The 16566-nt window shown below is 48.2% G+C and overlaps 1 protein-coding gene across 13 annotated transcripts in view; it reads right to left on the bottom strand.

The window, feature by feature from the left end:
• Window positions 1-6075: 6075 nt before the first annotated feature.
• Window positions 6076-16566, bottom strand: part of LOC119979506 — a 72836-nt gene continuing 62345 nt past the window's right edge. For 11 of the 13 annotated variants that reach the window (XM_038821822.1, XM_038821820.1, XM_038821823.1 and 8 more), the window contains 5 exons: window positions 14083-14284; window positions 13078-13220; window positions 12792-12927; window positions 11504-11614; window positions 6076-6748 (listed from right to left, as the gene is read on the bottom strand). In XM_038821822.1, the coding sequence (XP_038677750.1) occupies window positions 6695-6748; window positions 11504-11614; window positions 12792-12927; window positions 13078-13220; window positions 14083-14284 (646 nt within the window). In that variant the 3' untranslated portion in view covers window positions 6076-6694. Of the gene's footprint in view, window positions 6749-11497; window positions 11615-12791; window positions 12928-13077; window positions 13221-14082; window positions 14285-16566 lie in introns of those variants that run through there. The other 2 variants (XR_005463746.1, XR_005463747.1) reach the window with 2 other exon arrangements.

Genomic DNA, 16566 nt, shown 5'->3' with positions numbered 1-16566 from the left:
GATTTGGAGGTAGGTGAGCACTTTGGTGATAATGACCACAATTCAATTACGTTTACTTTAGTGATGGAAAGGGATAGCTATATACCGCAAGGCAAGAGTCATATCTGGGGGAAAGGCAATTATGATGCGATGAGTCAAGACTTAGGATGCATCGGCTGGAGAAGAAAACTGCAGGGGATGGGCACAATGGAATGTTCAAGGAACAGCTACTGCGTGTCCTTGATAAGTATGTACCTGTCAAGCAGGGAGGAAGTGGTCAAGCGAGGGAACCATGGTTTACTAAAGCAGTTGAAACACTTGTCAAGAGGAAGAAGGAGGCTTATGTAAAGATGAGACGTGATGGTTCAGTTAGGGCGCTTGAGAGTTACAAGTTAGCTAGGAAGGCTCTAAAGAGAGAGCTAAGAAGAGCCAGGAGAGGACATGAGAAGTCTTTGGCAGGTAGGATCAAGGATAACCCTAAAGCTTTCTATAGATATGTCAGGAATAAAAGAATGACTAGGGTATGAGTAGGCCCAATCAAGGACAGTAGTGGGAAGTTGTGTGTGGAGTCTGAGGAGATAGGAGAGGTGCTAAATGAGTATTTTCGTCTGTATTCACACAGGAAAAAGACAATGTTGTCGAGGAGAATACTGAGATACAGGCTACTAGACTAGAAGGGCTTGAGGTTCATAAGGAGGAGGTGTTAGCGATTCTGGAAAGTGTGAAAATAGATAAGTCCCCTGGGCCGGATGGGATTTATCCTAGGATTCTCTGGGAAGCTAGGGAGGAGATTACTGTGCCTTTGGCTTTGATCTTTAAGTCATCTTTGTCTACAGGAATAGTGCCAGAAGACCGGAGGATAGCAAATGTTGTCCCCTTGTTCAAGAAGGGGAGTAGAGATAACCCCGGTAACTACAGAACAGTGAGCCTTACTTCTGTTGTGGGAAAAGTCGTGGAAAGGTTTATGATAGGATGTATAATCATCTGGAAAGGAATAATTTGATTAGAGATAGTCAACATGGTTTTGTGAAGGGTAGGTCGTGCCTCACAAACCTCATTGAGTTCTTCGAGAAGGTGACCAAACAGGTGGATGAGGGTAAAGCAGTTGATGTGGTGTATATGGATTTCAGTAAAGCGTTTGATAAGGTTCCCCACGGTAGGCTATTGCAGAAAATACAGAGGCATGGGATTCAGGGTGATTTAGCAGTTTGGATCAGAAATTGGCTAGCTGATAGAAGACAAAGGGTGGTGGTCGATGGGAAATGTTCAGACTGGAGTCCAGGTACTAGTGGTGTACCACAAGGATCTGTTTTGGGGCCGCTGCTGTTTGTCATTTTTATAAATGACCTGGAGGGCGTAGAAGGATGGGTGAGTAAATTTGCAGATGACACTAAAGTCGGTGGAGTTGTGGACAGTGCAGAAGGATGTTACAAGTTACAGAGGGACATAGATAAGCTGCAGAGCTGGGCTGACAGGTGGCAAATGGAGTTTAATGCAGAAAAGTGTGAGGTGATTCATTTTGGAAGGAATACCAGGAAGACAGAGTACTGGGCTAATGGGAAGATTCTTGGTAGTGTGGACGAGCAGAGAGATCTCGGTGTCCATGTCCATAGATCCCTGAAAGTTGCCACCCAGGTTGAGAGGGTTGTTAAGAAGGCGTACGGTGTGTTAGCTTTTATTGGTAGAGGAATTGTGTTTCGGAGCCAGGAGGTCATGTTGCAGTTGTACAAAACTCTGGTGCGGCCGCATTTGGAGTATTGCGTGCAGTTTTGGTCGCCGCATTACAGGAAGGATGTGGAAGCATTGGAAAGAGTACAGAGGAGATTTACAAGGATGTTGCCTGGTATGGAGGGAAGATCTTACGAGGAAAGGCTGAAGGACTTGAGGCTGTTTTCGTTGCAGAGAAGAAGGTTGAGAGGTGATTTAATTGAGGCATACAAGATGATCAGAGGATTAGATAGGGTGGACATTGAGAGCCTTTTTCCTCGGATGGTGATGTCCAGCACGAGGGGACATAGCTTTAAATTGAGGGGAGATAGATATAGGACAGATGTCAGAGGTAGATTCTTTACTCCGAGAGTAATAAGGGCGTGGAATACCCTGCCTGCAACAGTAGTGGACTCGCCAACACTAAACGCATTCAAATGGTCATTGGATAGGCATATGGACGATAGGGAATAGTGTAGATGGGCTTTAGAGGGGTTTCACAGGTCGTCGCAACATCGAGAGCCGAAGAGCCTGTACTGCGCTGTAATGTTCTATGTTTCTATGTTAACGTTTGCATTTACTTGAGCCATCATTTTAAAGGCCACCATGTTACATCAACAGAGTTTTGTTAGGCAAAGGTATCAAAAAGGTACAGAATATCCATATTCTAAATGGATGCCGTACAGGCATCGACATCGCCAAAGCAGCCATGCGGGCGGTGGATGAATCCACTCGCTTTCAGGTTGAGAGCGACGCCTCAGAGTTAGCGCTAGAAGCCACTTTAAACCAAGCAGGGAGGCCCGTTGCATTTTCCTCCCGTACCCTATCCGCTTCAGAACTCCGACACTCCTCAGTCGAGAAGGAAGCACAAGCCATCGCGGAGGCTATCCGACACTGGAGGCACTACCTCGCAGGTAGGAGGTTCACCCTCATTACCGACCAACGGTCGGTTGCCTTCATGTTCAACAACTCGCAAAGGGGCAAAATTAAAAATGACAAAATTCTTCGGTGGAGGATTGAAATCTCCACCTACAATTACGATATCAAATATCGACCGGGGAAGCTCAACGAGCCCTCAGATGCCCTATCCCGTGGGACATGCGCCAGCGCGCAAATCAGCCGCCTAAAAGCCATCCACAATGACCTCTGACACCCAGGGGTCACCCGGCTCGTCCACTACATCAGAGCCCGAAACCTGCCTTTCTCCAACGAGGAGGTAAAAGCGGTCACCAGGGACTGCCCGATCTGTGCGGAGTGCAAACTTCTATAGACCAGACAGGGCCAACCTGGTCAAGGCTTCTAGGCCCTTTGAACGCCTTGCGATCAATTTCAAAGGGCCACTCCCCTCCACTAACAAAAACATTTACTTCCTTAACATTATTGACGAGTTCTCCCGATTCCCCTTCGCCATCCCATGCCCCGATATGACCTCCCACACAATCATTCGGGCCCTGCATAGTGTCTTCACCCTGTTCGGTTTCCCCAGCTACGTGCACAGCGACCGGGGTGCGTCCTTTATGAGTGACGAGCTGCATCAGTACCTGCTCGACAAGGGCATTGCCTCGAGCAGGACTACCAGCTACAACCCCAGGGGGAACGGGCAGGTGGAGAGGGAGAACGCGACGGTCTGGAAGACCGTCCTACTGACCCTCAGGTCCAGAAAGGTCCAAGTTTCCCAATGGCAGGAAGTCCTCCCTGATGCGCTCCATGCAATTAGATCCCTCCTGTGTACAGCTACCAACCAAACCCCCCACGAGCGGCTCTTCATTTTTTCCAGGGGCACTACCACAGGGGTCTCACTTCCGGCGTGGCTGAGGACGCCAGGCCCGGTTCTCCTAAGGAAGCACGTCAGGGCGCACAAAACCGACCCCATTGTTGAAAAGGTGCGCCTGCTTCATTCCAACCCCCCATCTACCCCCACAGAGGAACTCCTTTCCCCGTTCCCTATGCGGCCACCACCTTGCGCCCCCGATTCTGCGAGCTCGCCCCACCAGTCCTGAGCGCAAGCACCAGCCCGCCCCCCGCGCCCCCAGTCTCCATTCGACCAGGAGGTGTATGAGGCTCGGACAAGACTCAACCCGGAGCCGGCAACCGTACCCCAGACCTCGACGCCCGCCCAGCCACCGCAAGAGGCTGCAACCCCAGTGCTCCGCAGATCAAAATGGACAATTCGTCCACTGGACAGACTGACTCTTTCAGCCATCACCCCCGCCGGACTTGATTTTTTTAACAGGGGGTGAATGTGGTGAATGTGATTCACACTATATATAGTTGGATTGGATTGGATTGGATTGGATTTGTTTATTGTCACGTGTACCGAGGTACAGTGAAAAGTATTTTTCTGCAAGCAGCTCAACAGATCATTCAGTACATTGGAAGAAAGGGAATTGAACAGAATTCAAGAAAGTACATGAGAATACATAATAGGGCTACACAATATATACAATGTAACTACATAAGCATTGGCATCGGATGAAGCAGACAGGGTGTAGTATTAATGAGGACAGTCCATAAAAGGGTCGTTTCGGAGTCTGGTGACAGTGGGGAAGAAGCTGTTTTTGAGTCTGTTCGTCCGTGTTCTCAGACTTCTGAATCTCCTGCCCGATGGAAGAAGTTGGAAAAGTGAGTAAGCCGGGTGGGAGGGATCCTTGATTATGCTGCCTGCTTTCCCCCGACAGCGGGAGGTGTAGATGGAATCGATGGATGGGAGGCAGGTTCGTGTGATGGACTGGGCGGTATTCACGACTCTCTGAAGTTCCTTGCGGTCCTGGGCCGAGCAGTTGCCATACCAGGCTGTGATGCAGCCCGAGAGGATGCTCTCTATAGTGCATCTGTAAAAGTTGGTAAGGGTTAATGTGGACATGCCAAATTTCCTTAGTTTCCTGAGGAAGTAAAGGCGCTGTTGTGCTTTCTTGCTGATAGCGTCGACATGAGTGGACCAGTTATAGTGATAGTTGCCAATATCACTCCATGTATATATGTTCGTTATCTACCCGTTGTAAGATCAATGCTGTATATAGTTGCCAATATAACTCCGTGTATATATGTTCACTATCCACCATTATAAATGCAGTTGCACTATCCGACCACCAGGGGGAGTCACTCTGGGAGTAGGCGAGAGTTTGTACTGGGCTCCTCCCTTGGCTCCGCCCAGGACTCCTCCCCCTGGGACCGATGTATAAAGATCAGTGCCTTAGAGCCAGCCTGCAGTTCATCTGAAGTTCAACGACGAATAGGTTGGCTCTGTTGTAAGTGTATTAAAGCCTCTGTTCAGATCCAACTCCACGTGTTCGCTGAATTGATGGTTCCATCAATAAGAGAAACATATAGAACATAGAACATTACAGCGCAGTACAGGCCTTTCGGCCCACGATGTTGCACCGTCCTGTGAAACCCCTCTAAAGTCCCTCTACACTATTCCCTTATCGTCCATATGCCTATCCAATGACCATTTGAATGCGTTTAGTGTTGGTGAGTTTACTACTGTTGCAGGCAGGGCATTCCACGCCCTTACTACTCTCTGAGTAAAGAACCTACCTCTAACATCTGTCCTATATCTATCTCCCCTCAATTTAAAGCTATGTCCCCTTGTGCTGGACATCACCATCCGAGGAAAAAGGCTCTCAATGTCCACCCTATCTAATCCTCTGATCATCTTGTATGCCTCAATTAAGTCCCCTCTTAACCTTTTTCTCTCTAACGAAAACAGCCTCAAGTCCTTCAGCCTTTCCTCATATGATCTTCCCTCCATACCAGGCAACATTCTTGTAAATCTCCTCTGTACCCTTTCCAATGCTTCCACATCCTTCCTATAATGTGGCGACCAGAACTGCACACAATACTCCAAATGCGGCCGCACCAGAGTTATTGCAACATGACCTCATGGCTCCGAAACTCAATTGTTCGCGCAGGCACACGCAGATGTGTTTTGAATTTTCCTTAACCAGCCTCCTTCCTCAAATGAAAAGGAAATTAGAAATTGCCCATGATTAGTGCACTTCCTTCCACTGAAGCTTAAAATCCATAAATTACAGATAATCCAGAGAAGTGGAGTCCCTTTAGTTAGAAAGCAGCTTTAATTACTTCTCATTCTGCTGCATCCTCCTCTAAGCAATAAAATCATATCTAAAGGAGTTTGGAGGGACACCAGCAGGAAACTCCAAACCCAAATAAAGCATTGGTTTAAATTTATGTTGAATCAGCACTCAGACAGATGCCAGGCTGTCTGTCTATTTTGTATATCCAACTATATTTGTCGACTGTTTTACTATAGCACAGACACAGGCCTCTAGCACCAGCGATTGGGTGTTGCAATATCAATACACGACTGTAGAAGCTAATTGCTGTGCCTGATCAAATATATTGGAAAACAAAAGTCAAAAGGCTTAACAGTTCTGAATAATATATTCACAGTCCATAGTCAAAGTTAAATACAGGAAATAAAACAAATTCTAAAATATTCCAAATTACAGATTTATACATTTACACAAAAATTAAATTAACTTGAAAAACAAACAAACTACAACTAGTGTCAAAGAAACATTTAAATCAAGATTAATTCTGAGAGATTAGGACCACATAGAAAATTCAATGAGCAATACTGGAGAAAAAACGCATACATTTAATTTTAAGATTTAAAATTTATTCCACGTATTTCTCTTTGCTGGATCCCCACTGCCATGAGCCACTTCCTGAGCAGAACCACGGGGGGTACCATACACATCTCAGGTCTTTGTCTTACTGCTTGTTGTCTAGACACTGGCAGATTACAAAATCAGATGTCAGCACCCCCCTTTCACCTGTTTGTAAGAGAATGCTCAGCCATCAAACTGCCCACCTGGGATCAGAAACCGACCAGAAGAGGAACAAGGATATTTTGACACTGGACACACAAGGCTCTTGACCACACCTGGAGAGGTCTCAATAATTCTTAGGTTTAAGCCTTCTGTTCACCTCCACAAGCAAAGACAGTCAGAAACCTCGAGCCAATTCTGGCAAATCTCAATATTCACTCAGCCCCTTCCCGTTTTACAACAGTCAAGCTGTACCAGGCAGTGAAAACCTGGGGGATAAAGCAGATACGTCAGGTTAATTTGTGCAGCGAGTGACTACAGTGCATATGTGAGTGTTAGCTTCATATTTTTTAACCATAAAACTCAACATCTGCAGAGGCCGAATTGTTCCCTGCTTAAATCACAACTGAGCCCATTTTTATTACAATATTGGTGCCCTTATTTATGGTGTACAACTCAAATGAATAACAGTTTAAAACTAACTCTGCATTTGATAATAATGGCATCCCAGTGTATCTTGTCTGAGACAAAAGGAGAGCCATTTTCTTCATTGTCACCACCGAAGATAGAACGTGATCTGGGGCAGGAGTGCACCACGACACCACACCTGGGTACGCGAACAAAGTCCCTCCACCCACACCAGCTGTTCCACCCAATAAGGAAGCACCAGAACACGCCCACTAACCAAAACCATCGATATTTCAAATTGAAGGAGCAAAAACATAAAAAGCAGCTGGCAGTTACTCTGGACTAGGTTGAGGCGGCAGAATTTCAGAATAGCGGCATGACTGAGGGGATGGAGGGCCTGAGGGCGACAGTACTTCGCAAAGATATTGGCGGAGTTGTTGCGGACGGGGGAAGAACCCTCCCGATATGAGCTGGACAGGGCTCATGGCTCAGGCCCAAGCCGAAGGCAAATGAACCGCCAAGGACGGTCATAACCTGTTTCCACATGTTCCATGTTAAGGAGAAGGTCCTGAGTTGGGCAAAGCAAAGGAGTGATGGGCCTGGGAGGTGTGAAATGTGGGGGGATGGGATCGATACTGGGAGAGGTGTTTTCGAGAGGAAGTGGATGGGGGTCTTGTGGGAGGGGGAGGAGGGGTTCGACGGCAACAGAGGGAAGGGGCGGGTCAGGCTCGATGTGCAGGGCCCGGGGTTCCGATAATGATGGCTAGGAGGGGCGGGGGTGAGACGCCCCCTGTCAGAATTGTAATTGTAATGAGGGGGCTAGGGGGACCGGTGAAGACGTCGAGGGTTTTTACATATTCAAAGAGCTTAAAGACCTATGTGGTGATGCTGCAGGAAACCCACCTGCAGGTGAAAAATCAGGGGTGGGATTCTCCCGCAACTGGCTGGATGGCCCGAAGCCGGCGCCAAGAGCGGCGTGAATCCTCCGCACTTCCGGGGGCTAGGCCGGCGCCAGAGGGGTTGGTGCCGTGCCAACCGGCGCCGAAGGGCAGGCGTGAGTTGCCGCATGCGCAGAACCGCCAGCGTAGTTCAGCGCATGCGCAGGCAGGTTCTTCTCCGTGCTGGCCATGGCGGAGCTCAACAGAGGCCGGCACGGAAGGAAAGAGTGCCCCCACGGCACAGGCCCACCCGCAGATCAGTGGGCCCCGATCACGGGCCAGGCCACCGTGCCCCCCCCCCCCCCCCCCCCGAGGACTAACCTAGCCGGCCTACACCAACTGGCGCGGCATAAACCCCACCCTCAGCCCAAATCCGGTGCCGGAGAATAGGGCAGCCGGCGTCGGAGCGGCAGGGTGGGATTCGCGCCGCCCCCTGGGGATTCTCCGACCCGGCGGGAGGGTCGGAGAATCCCGCCCCAGGTGAGGCTTAAAAAGGGTTGAGTGGGTCAGGTTTTCCATTCGGGGTTTGACAGTAGGGCTCAGAAGGAGCAGTAATAGTGGGAAAGAGGGTGAGGTTTCAGATGGAGGACCAGAGGGGCAGGTAGGTGCTTGTAACGGGGGCGTTAGGGGGGAGGTTGGTGGCGCTGGTGAGCATATTTGGCCCCAATTGGGACAATGCGGGGTTTGTGAAGAGGTTGCTGGGTGGCATTCCGGATTTGGATATCCACGAGTTATATTGAGGGAGTGGAAAATTGGAATATGGTGCAACAGCTGAAGTGCATAGGCCGAAGCTGCGCTCGCTGGCCCAATCGCGAAGCACTGGCTGGGCTGATGTGAGAGGTGGGAGGATTGGATCCTGGAGGTTCCTGCGCCTGGGGGAAATGGAAGTATTTGTTTTTTCTCCCAGTACATAAAGTGTACTCGAGAATAGTCTTTTTCACAGTGGGGAAGGCGTTATTGGCCAGGGTCAGAGTATTCAGCGATAGGTTTCGGACCATGCGCTGCATTGGGTGGATGTAATTCTAGAGAAGGAGATTGCTCAGAGGCCGGGGTGGAGAGTGGACTTGGGGTTGTTAGGGAATCAGAGTTTTTGTCATAAGATCGGGTAGATGACCGAGGAATATGTGTAGTTTAATTGCACAGTTTCGCAGTCGGTGGTTTGGGAGGCTCTGAAGGCAGTAGTGAGGGGGAGGTGATTTTGTTCAAAGCTAAGGTGGATAAGGAGAAGGGAGAGGAGCGGCAAAAATTGATGGAGGAGATGCCAAAGGTGGATAGGTATGTGGGGCACCCAGTGATAACGATCCGCCTGTTGAGAAGGGTGAGGGGGAGGTCTATGATCACGGGGAGAATGCAAAGCATATGTTGGCCGGCCGGCTCCGGAGGGAGGAGGTGGCGAGGGAGATAGTTCAAGTACGGAATAAGATGTGGAAGCTGGTGGTGGCTCGGGAGCAGATTAATAAACTATTTGCAGAGTTCTGCAAGAGGTTATATAGGTCGGAGCCACCGGGAGAGGAGTGAGAGATGAGGGAGTTCCTGGACGGGATGGCATACCCGAAGAGGATAGAGCAGGCTTCGAGGGGGCGGTAGGGAAGCAGGAGGTGAAGGAGGCGATTGGGAGGATGCAGGCAGTGAAGGCAGCAGGACCTGACTGGTTGCTAGTGGAATACTATCAGAAACGTAAGGATAAGTTGGTGCCGCTGATGGTGGGAATGTTCGAGGATGCAATAGGCAGGGGTGGCTTGCCAGACGATGGGGCAGGCTCCGATTTCCCTGCTGTTAAAGAAGGATAAGGACCTGATGGAGTGTGGGCCATATAGGCCCATATCCCTGGCTACAGAGCCTTTGGCTATCGCACTAAGGAGCTCGGATTTGTAGAAGGGGATAGTGAGCGGCAGAATAGAGCATAGGATATCCTTATATGGCAATGATCTGTTATTGTACATTTCAGAATCGAGCACGTCAGTGGGTGTGTAATGGAGCTGCTCCCAAGTTTTGGGACATTCTCGGGGTATAAATTGAACCTAGGCAAGAGCGAGTATTTTGTGGTCTCCCAGCTGGGAGTAGGGGCGAGAGTGAGGGGTGCTGATATTTCGTCTGGCGACAATTAGGAGGGTAGTCTTGCAGAGAGGGCGAGGAGGGGGGGGGGGGGGGGGGGGTGAATGTGGAGAAGGTGTGGGTCTGGATAAACAGAAAAGTACACGGTGAGTCCGGTGGTGGTGCCACTTTGAAGATCTGGAGGCAGTTTAGGCAACATTTTAAGATGGGGGCTGGATCAGGGGGGATGCCAATTAGGGGGAATTATGAGTTCGGGAGGATGGATGCGAGGTTTCGAAGATGGAACAAGAGGGGGATCAATGAAATGAAGGACTTATTTCTTGGGGGACAATTCGTGAGCTTGGAGGAGTTGGTGGAGAAGTACAAGTTGGGGAAGGGTTTAGGTACCTGCAGGTTCAAGATTTTGCCAGGTTTTCCCCACCTTGCCGATACTGCCAGCCTCCTCACTGCTGGAGGTGGCGCTGGCAGCGGGGGGGTTGGAGAGGGAGGTTGTTTCGACGATCTATGGGAGGTTCCTGGAGGAGGACAGGGTGTCTATGGAGGGAAATAAGGCGAAGTGGGAGGAGGGGCTGGGAGGGGCGATGAAAGAGGGACTGTGGTGTGTGGTGCTGCAGAGGGTAAATGCCTTGACGTCATGTGTGAGGCTGGGGCTGATATAGTTGAAAGTCATACATCGGGCGCACCTCACAAAATCAAAGATGAGCCGGGCTGTTTGAGGGGGTGGAAGCTGTCTGTGCATGATGTGGGAGGGGTCCCGCAAACCATGTTCATATGTTTTGGTCCTGCCCAAAGCTGGAAAGGATTTGGTGGGAGGTATTTAGCACAATCTCGGGGGTTTTGCATATGGATGTGGAGCCCGCTCCCCTAGAAGCCATTTTCGGGGTGTAGGCGGGTGCGGGGGTAGATGTTTTAGCCTTCGCCTCACTGATCACTCGTAGGTGGGTCCTGTTGAGGTGAAGGTCAGTCTCTCCACCCTCTACCTTGGGCAGGGGGCACCTGCTGGAGTTTTTGACCCTGGAGAAGGTGAAGTTTGAGTTGAGAGGAGTGAAGGAGGGGTTCTACAATTCTTGAGGTTTGTTCACTTTTGGAAGTTGTTTGCCATTGAGGAGGTAGGGAGCTAAAATGATGAAAATACGACGAATAAAAATATATTTTTTAAAAAGGCAAAAGTTGCCCGCAGTTAATATGTGTGAAAGAATAGTTCAGAAAGTAAAAAACATCACCCAATGTTACTGAGCCAAAAAAGGCACAGGTTCCATCCTCAGCCTGTGACTGATCTCATCCAAGACAGCTGTTGGGACTATAACTGGCCTTAGAGAGAAGGGAGATCATCCAGGGTTCCTGCGGCCCCTGGGTTAGAGAAGGTAAACCAACCAGTGTTCCTGCTTCCGATGACTGTCCCATGATCCCTAGGTTACAGAGAGAGGAAATAAGCCAATGTTTCTTCTCATGGTCACTGTCTAATGACCCCAGGAGGAAAATGGAGGCGTGTGAGTGGCAAATATCCGATCAGCCCTTAATGTCTGGCTCAAAAATGGAGAACGGTCAGTGGATAAGAAACTGGAGTAATTTAACAGCAAGAATCAGCAACACCTGGAGAGCGGCAATTTATCTTGTACCTACATCTGACATCAAGATCCTGTCATCCTGAGCAGCAAACGCTCGTGACACCTGAGTCTGTATGAAACGTCTCCGCCACATCTGCCATGCCTTCCCCTCTAGCCTCTGTTGACACTGTGGGTGGGAGAGAAGCTTAAGTTAGTGCGAGTACCAAACAGAAATGGAACCAGCAGGGCCCACCCATTTACCTACAAAGATTTCCCAAGCAGAAGCAGATTAAAGAACCACCAGTATCCACCAACATTGCTGGGAGTGGGGCACGTGTCATGTTTATTCGTCAACAAGAACAAAGATCAACAGCTGGACATAGCTCATCATCCATGTCCTGTCCACAAAGATGATCAATAGTTCAACAAATTAACATCTGAGGTACAAAGCAGACCTGAAAGCTGGTTCTACGTGGAGGTTATTCTACAGAGTGGCTGTCGTTCTTCCTGAAGATCTTCCTTACAACAGTACATGTCGATCTCAATGTATTTATGCAACTGTGTGACTTATTTAGAAGCTGTAAACAATGAGGTTTGGGGAAAGAGATCTGCATCCAATATGCAACTGACCATAGCAGCTAATCAGAGGCAAGCAGAAACCGCACATTTCTCATCCTCAGACAGGGAGAGGAGGATAAATGATTCTGGGCCACCCTCAGGCCTACCAGTGACAGAAGCATGGTCACATTATCACCTGCAGGTCCCCATCTGAGTCACACAGCATCCAGACTTCAATCTATATCACTGTTCCTTCATTATTGTTGGGTTGAAATCCTGGAATCTCCCTCTATCAGCACTGTGGATGTGCCTACATCACATAGACTGCAACAGCTCAACACCATCTCCTCAGCGCCAAAGAAGAATGCTGGCCCTACCAACGACATTCACATCCGAAAAACAAATAAAAAGAAATGCACCGAGTTTAGGACAGCCCTTGTGATGAGGGGTAGAAGAGACAATTAGTGACCAAGGAGACTCCAAGAAAGTGAGAGTGTGATCCCCTTCAGCAAACAGTTAAAACTCCAAAATACTTCCAGACTTTTTTATTCTCATGTGTTTACATTCTGGATTACAACCCAGAATATGAAACCTGTCACCAAGCCAAAAACAAATAAATCTTAGTTAGTAGGCCCTGCTGAAAGTTATTGCAAACTAAATGAGGACAGCTGACAATTAATAATCCCATGTATATTCATAATATCTATGTTGCGTACTGATACTGAATTATACAAGTGTAAATTTAACAAGATTAAACATACAAACGGGTTAAATAAAGTGATTTGTTTCAGATGTGATTGACTCACCAATCCCCTAGTCACTAGCATGTTTACAGTGAATCCTTTCCACTGTTCCCAGATCGCTTGCATTTCCTCAACTCTTTTCTTTTCCCGGAATTGTTGCAGGAGTGTTTTGTGCCACCAGATTATCAGAAATTGTTTGCTGCGGGAAAGTAAAAACCATTTGCAACCACATCCTTAACTCATCAACCCCATGCAGTCCTCGCCCATTATGCATGGAATCACCCCTGCACATTATAAAATAAGACAACCAATGACATGAGTATTTCTGGAACAACACAAATCTATTCACCATAACTGATTCCTGTAGTGCTCTTCTGCCTGATATTCCACCCCATTCCGCAGGTTTTCCGGCTTCCGCGCCAACACGTTAAGAACCCATCGTGACACAAATTTCTGGGATACATATCTGGAATGATGTCTGACTGCTTGCATCTGTGAAAAGATGCAAGACATTTTATCATATTGAGGTGCTCCTGGGCTACAGGCTGTGGCTCAGGTAAAGCTCACTAGGTAACATTCATTAGCCTTCCACGGGCTGACAACAGCCAGCAAGCTAAGCAAAATGCTGGAACATTTTATTTTCTCCAGTTTTAATTAATTATTTTTATTGTCTCAAGTAGGCTCACATTAACACTGCAATGAAGTTACTGTGAAAATCCCCTAGTTCCCACATCCCGGCGCCTGTTCGGTTACATGGAGGGAAAATTCAGAATGTCCAAATTACCTAATAGCCGTCTTTCGGGACTTGTGGGAGGAAACCGGAGCACCCAGAGGAAACCCACGCTGTCACGGGGAGAACGTGTAGACTCCGCACAGTGACCGAAGCCGGGAATTGAACCTGGGATGCTGGTGCTGTGAATCCATAGTGCTAACCACTGTGCTGCCCAGTTTTTAAGTTATCTAAACTCTGGCATACATCTTTTCACTGTATTGACATTAAGTATAAACACCATCAGAAATTATTGCACTGTTGATTCCAATCACACTTCAATGCTCCCACACCCATCTTATTTTCGCTCCCTGAAGAAGCCAACTCATGTTGTACTCGGGTTCCGCTGATACCGGCTGCCCTCGAATGGCTGGGGAGCATTAGCTAACTAACACAGGTCAGGACGCCTCACATAATCTGCTGGCTTCAATTACTCAGTGTCCACCTTAGGAGCTGCCCTGTCCCACCAGATCATTGAAGAAACAAGACATCAAAAATCATTAGGATGGAAATGTTCTCATCTTGAACTGCAACAAATCGTGAATATAATCACAGTAGGGCAACACTGAGGCCTGTCACACCTACCTCCTTGTACCAGGATCTCAGTGCTTTCTGTAGGATTTGCTCATTCCGTTTTTGCACCATTAAAATCAGCTTACGATGCAAGGTCAACTGATTCATCCACATCACAAATACTGAGCGTAGTTGCAGTACCGAAACTTGAGAAGAAACAGTCAACACCCATTGCTTCTGCTGATGTACAAATTCAGCCCAAGAGAGAAGGGACCTAGGAATGGGCAAAATAGGAAACTAATTCAAACCTTGCAGTTTATCCGGATGATCGCTCAGTCCTGATTTTGATCATAGTAGTTAAATTCAAACAGACAATAGTGAATGGTCACTGTAACAGATTATATACAGCAATGTTGTATCTCTGTAATGCTGAGCTATGTCTCAGTTTTTATTTAGCAAATGCAAACTTCCTAAGCCAAGCAGTTTATTCCGGTCCTGCTGTGTTGAGTGCAGTTAGGCCTCTGCTGACTCTGTGGATTCGACATTCCATAGAATTCCTACAGTGCAGAAGGAGGTCATTTGACCCATTGAGTCTGCACCAACCCTCTGAAAGAGCACTCTATCCAGACCCATTCCACCACCCTATCCCCATAACCCTGCGCACTGCTCATGGTTAATCCACCTAAACTGCACATCTTTGGACACCAAGGAATCATATGGCATGGCCAATTCACCTAACCTGCGCATCTTTGGACTGTGGGAGGAAACCAGAGCACCCCGAGGAAAGCCATACAGACAATGGGTAAACGTGCAAACGTCACACAGCCACCCGTGGTCAGAATCAAACCTGGGTTCCTGGCACTGTGTGGCAGCAGTGCTAACCATTGTGCAACCTTACAGCCTTCTTCTTAGTAAAACCCATTCAGTTGATACTCCAGTGAAGTGCCCCATCTTGCTGGCTTGTGACACATACGGTCCATGATAGGACTGTAATGAAACGTTACGCTGATAACTGAAGTTCAATTGTAAAATTTAAACAGTAGCTTCAAATAAGGTAGCCCTGATGTGGAGATGCCGGCGTTGGACTGGGGTGAGCACAGTAAGAAGTCTTACAACACCAGGTTAAAGTCCAACAGGTTTGTTTCAAACACTAGCTTTCGGAGCACTGCTCCTTCCTCAGGTGAATGAAGAGGTATGTTCCAGAAACATATATATAGACAAATTCAAAGATGCAAGACAATGATCTGGCACCATTGTTTGCAGCAAATTACCCAGCCTTCAGAACAGCGACCATGATACTACACACCCTGCCATGGCAATCTCTGCAAGACGTGCCAGATCATCGACATGGGTACCACCATTACATGTGAGAACATCACCCACCAGGTACGCAGTACATACTCGTGCGACTCGGCCAACGTCTACCTCACACGCTGCAGGACAGGACGCCCCGAAGCGTGGTACATTGGTGAGACCATGCAGACGCTGCGACAACAGATGAACGGACAGCACGCGACAATCGCCAGGCAGGAATGTTCCCTTCCAGTCGGGGAACACTTCAGCAGTCAAGGGCATTCAGCCTCTGACCTCTGGGTAAGCGTTCTCCAAGGCGGCCTTTAGGACGCGTGACAACGCAAAATCGCCGAGCAGAAACTTAGAGCTAAGTTCCGCACACATGAGTACAGCCTCAACCGGGACCTTGGATTCATGCCGCGTTACATTCATTCCCCACCATCTGGCCTGGGCTTGCAAAATCCTACCAACTGTCCTGGCTTGAGACAATTCACATCTCTTTAACCTGGGGTTACCCCTATCTCTGGATCTGTAGGGCAGCACGGTGGCACAGTGGTTAGCATTGCTGCCTACAGCGCTGAGGACCCGGGTTCGAATCCCGGCTCTGGGTCACTGTCTGTGTGGAGTTTGCACGTCCTCCCCGTGTCTGCGTGGGTTTCGCCCCCACAACCCAAAGATGTGCAGGTTAGGTGGATTGGCCACGCTAAATTGCCCCTTAATTGGAAAATAAAAAATAAAAAAAATAAAAAAATCTCTGGATCTGTAAAGACTTAATTACCTGCAAATGCTCGCATTCAAAGCATTGTCTTGCATCTTTGACTTTGTCTATATATATGTTTCTGGAACATACCTCTTCACTCACCTGAGGAAGGAGCAGTGCTCCGAAAGCTAGTTTTTGAAACAAACCTGTTGGACATTAACCTGGTGTTGTAAGACTTCTTACTGTGCTCAAATAAGGTAAAAAGGGATCAAATAGACCCAGGCTGCAACTTTCCAAATGCCCTGTGACAGGTTTTCCCATGGCGTATGCGGCAATCCATTCAAATCCCTGTTGAAGTCTGCGGGAGCAAATGATCCTGCTGGTGAGAGGGCCCAGACAATCTCGCCCCCAGTTTCCCCCAAAGTTGAGATACATATTCAAGACCCTTATGCATACAATTTCCATACCAATTATTTATGATGTCATGTGTCTTGCGAACAGCCTACAGCTGGGAAGTGTTTAAATTTCTGTTTTATACATGGTAGTGATGAGGTGAGGTCGGC

The sequence above is a fragment of the Scyliorhinus canicula genome, chromosome 16 (genome assembly GCF_902713615.1).
Source record: "Scyliorhinus canicula chromosome 16, sScyCan1.1, whole genome shotgun sequence".
Taxonomy (NCBI): Eukaryota; Metazoa; Chordata; class Chondrichthyes; order Carcharhiniformes; family Scyliorhinidae; genus Scyliorhinus; species Scyliorhinus canicula.
The sequence above is the reverse complement of the archived record's forward strand: the minus strand, read 5'-3'. Positions and strand labels throughout refer to the sequence as shown.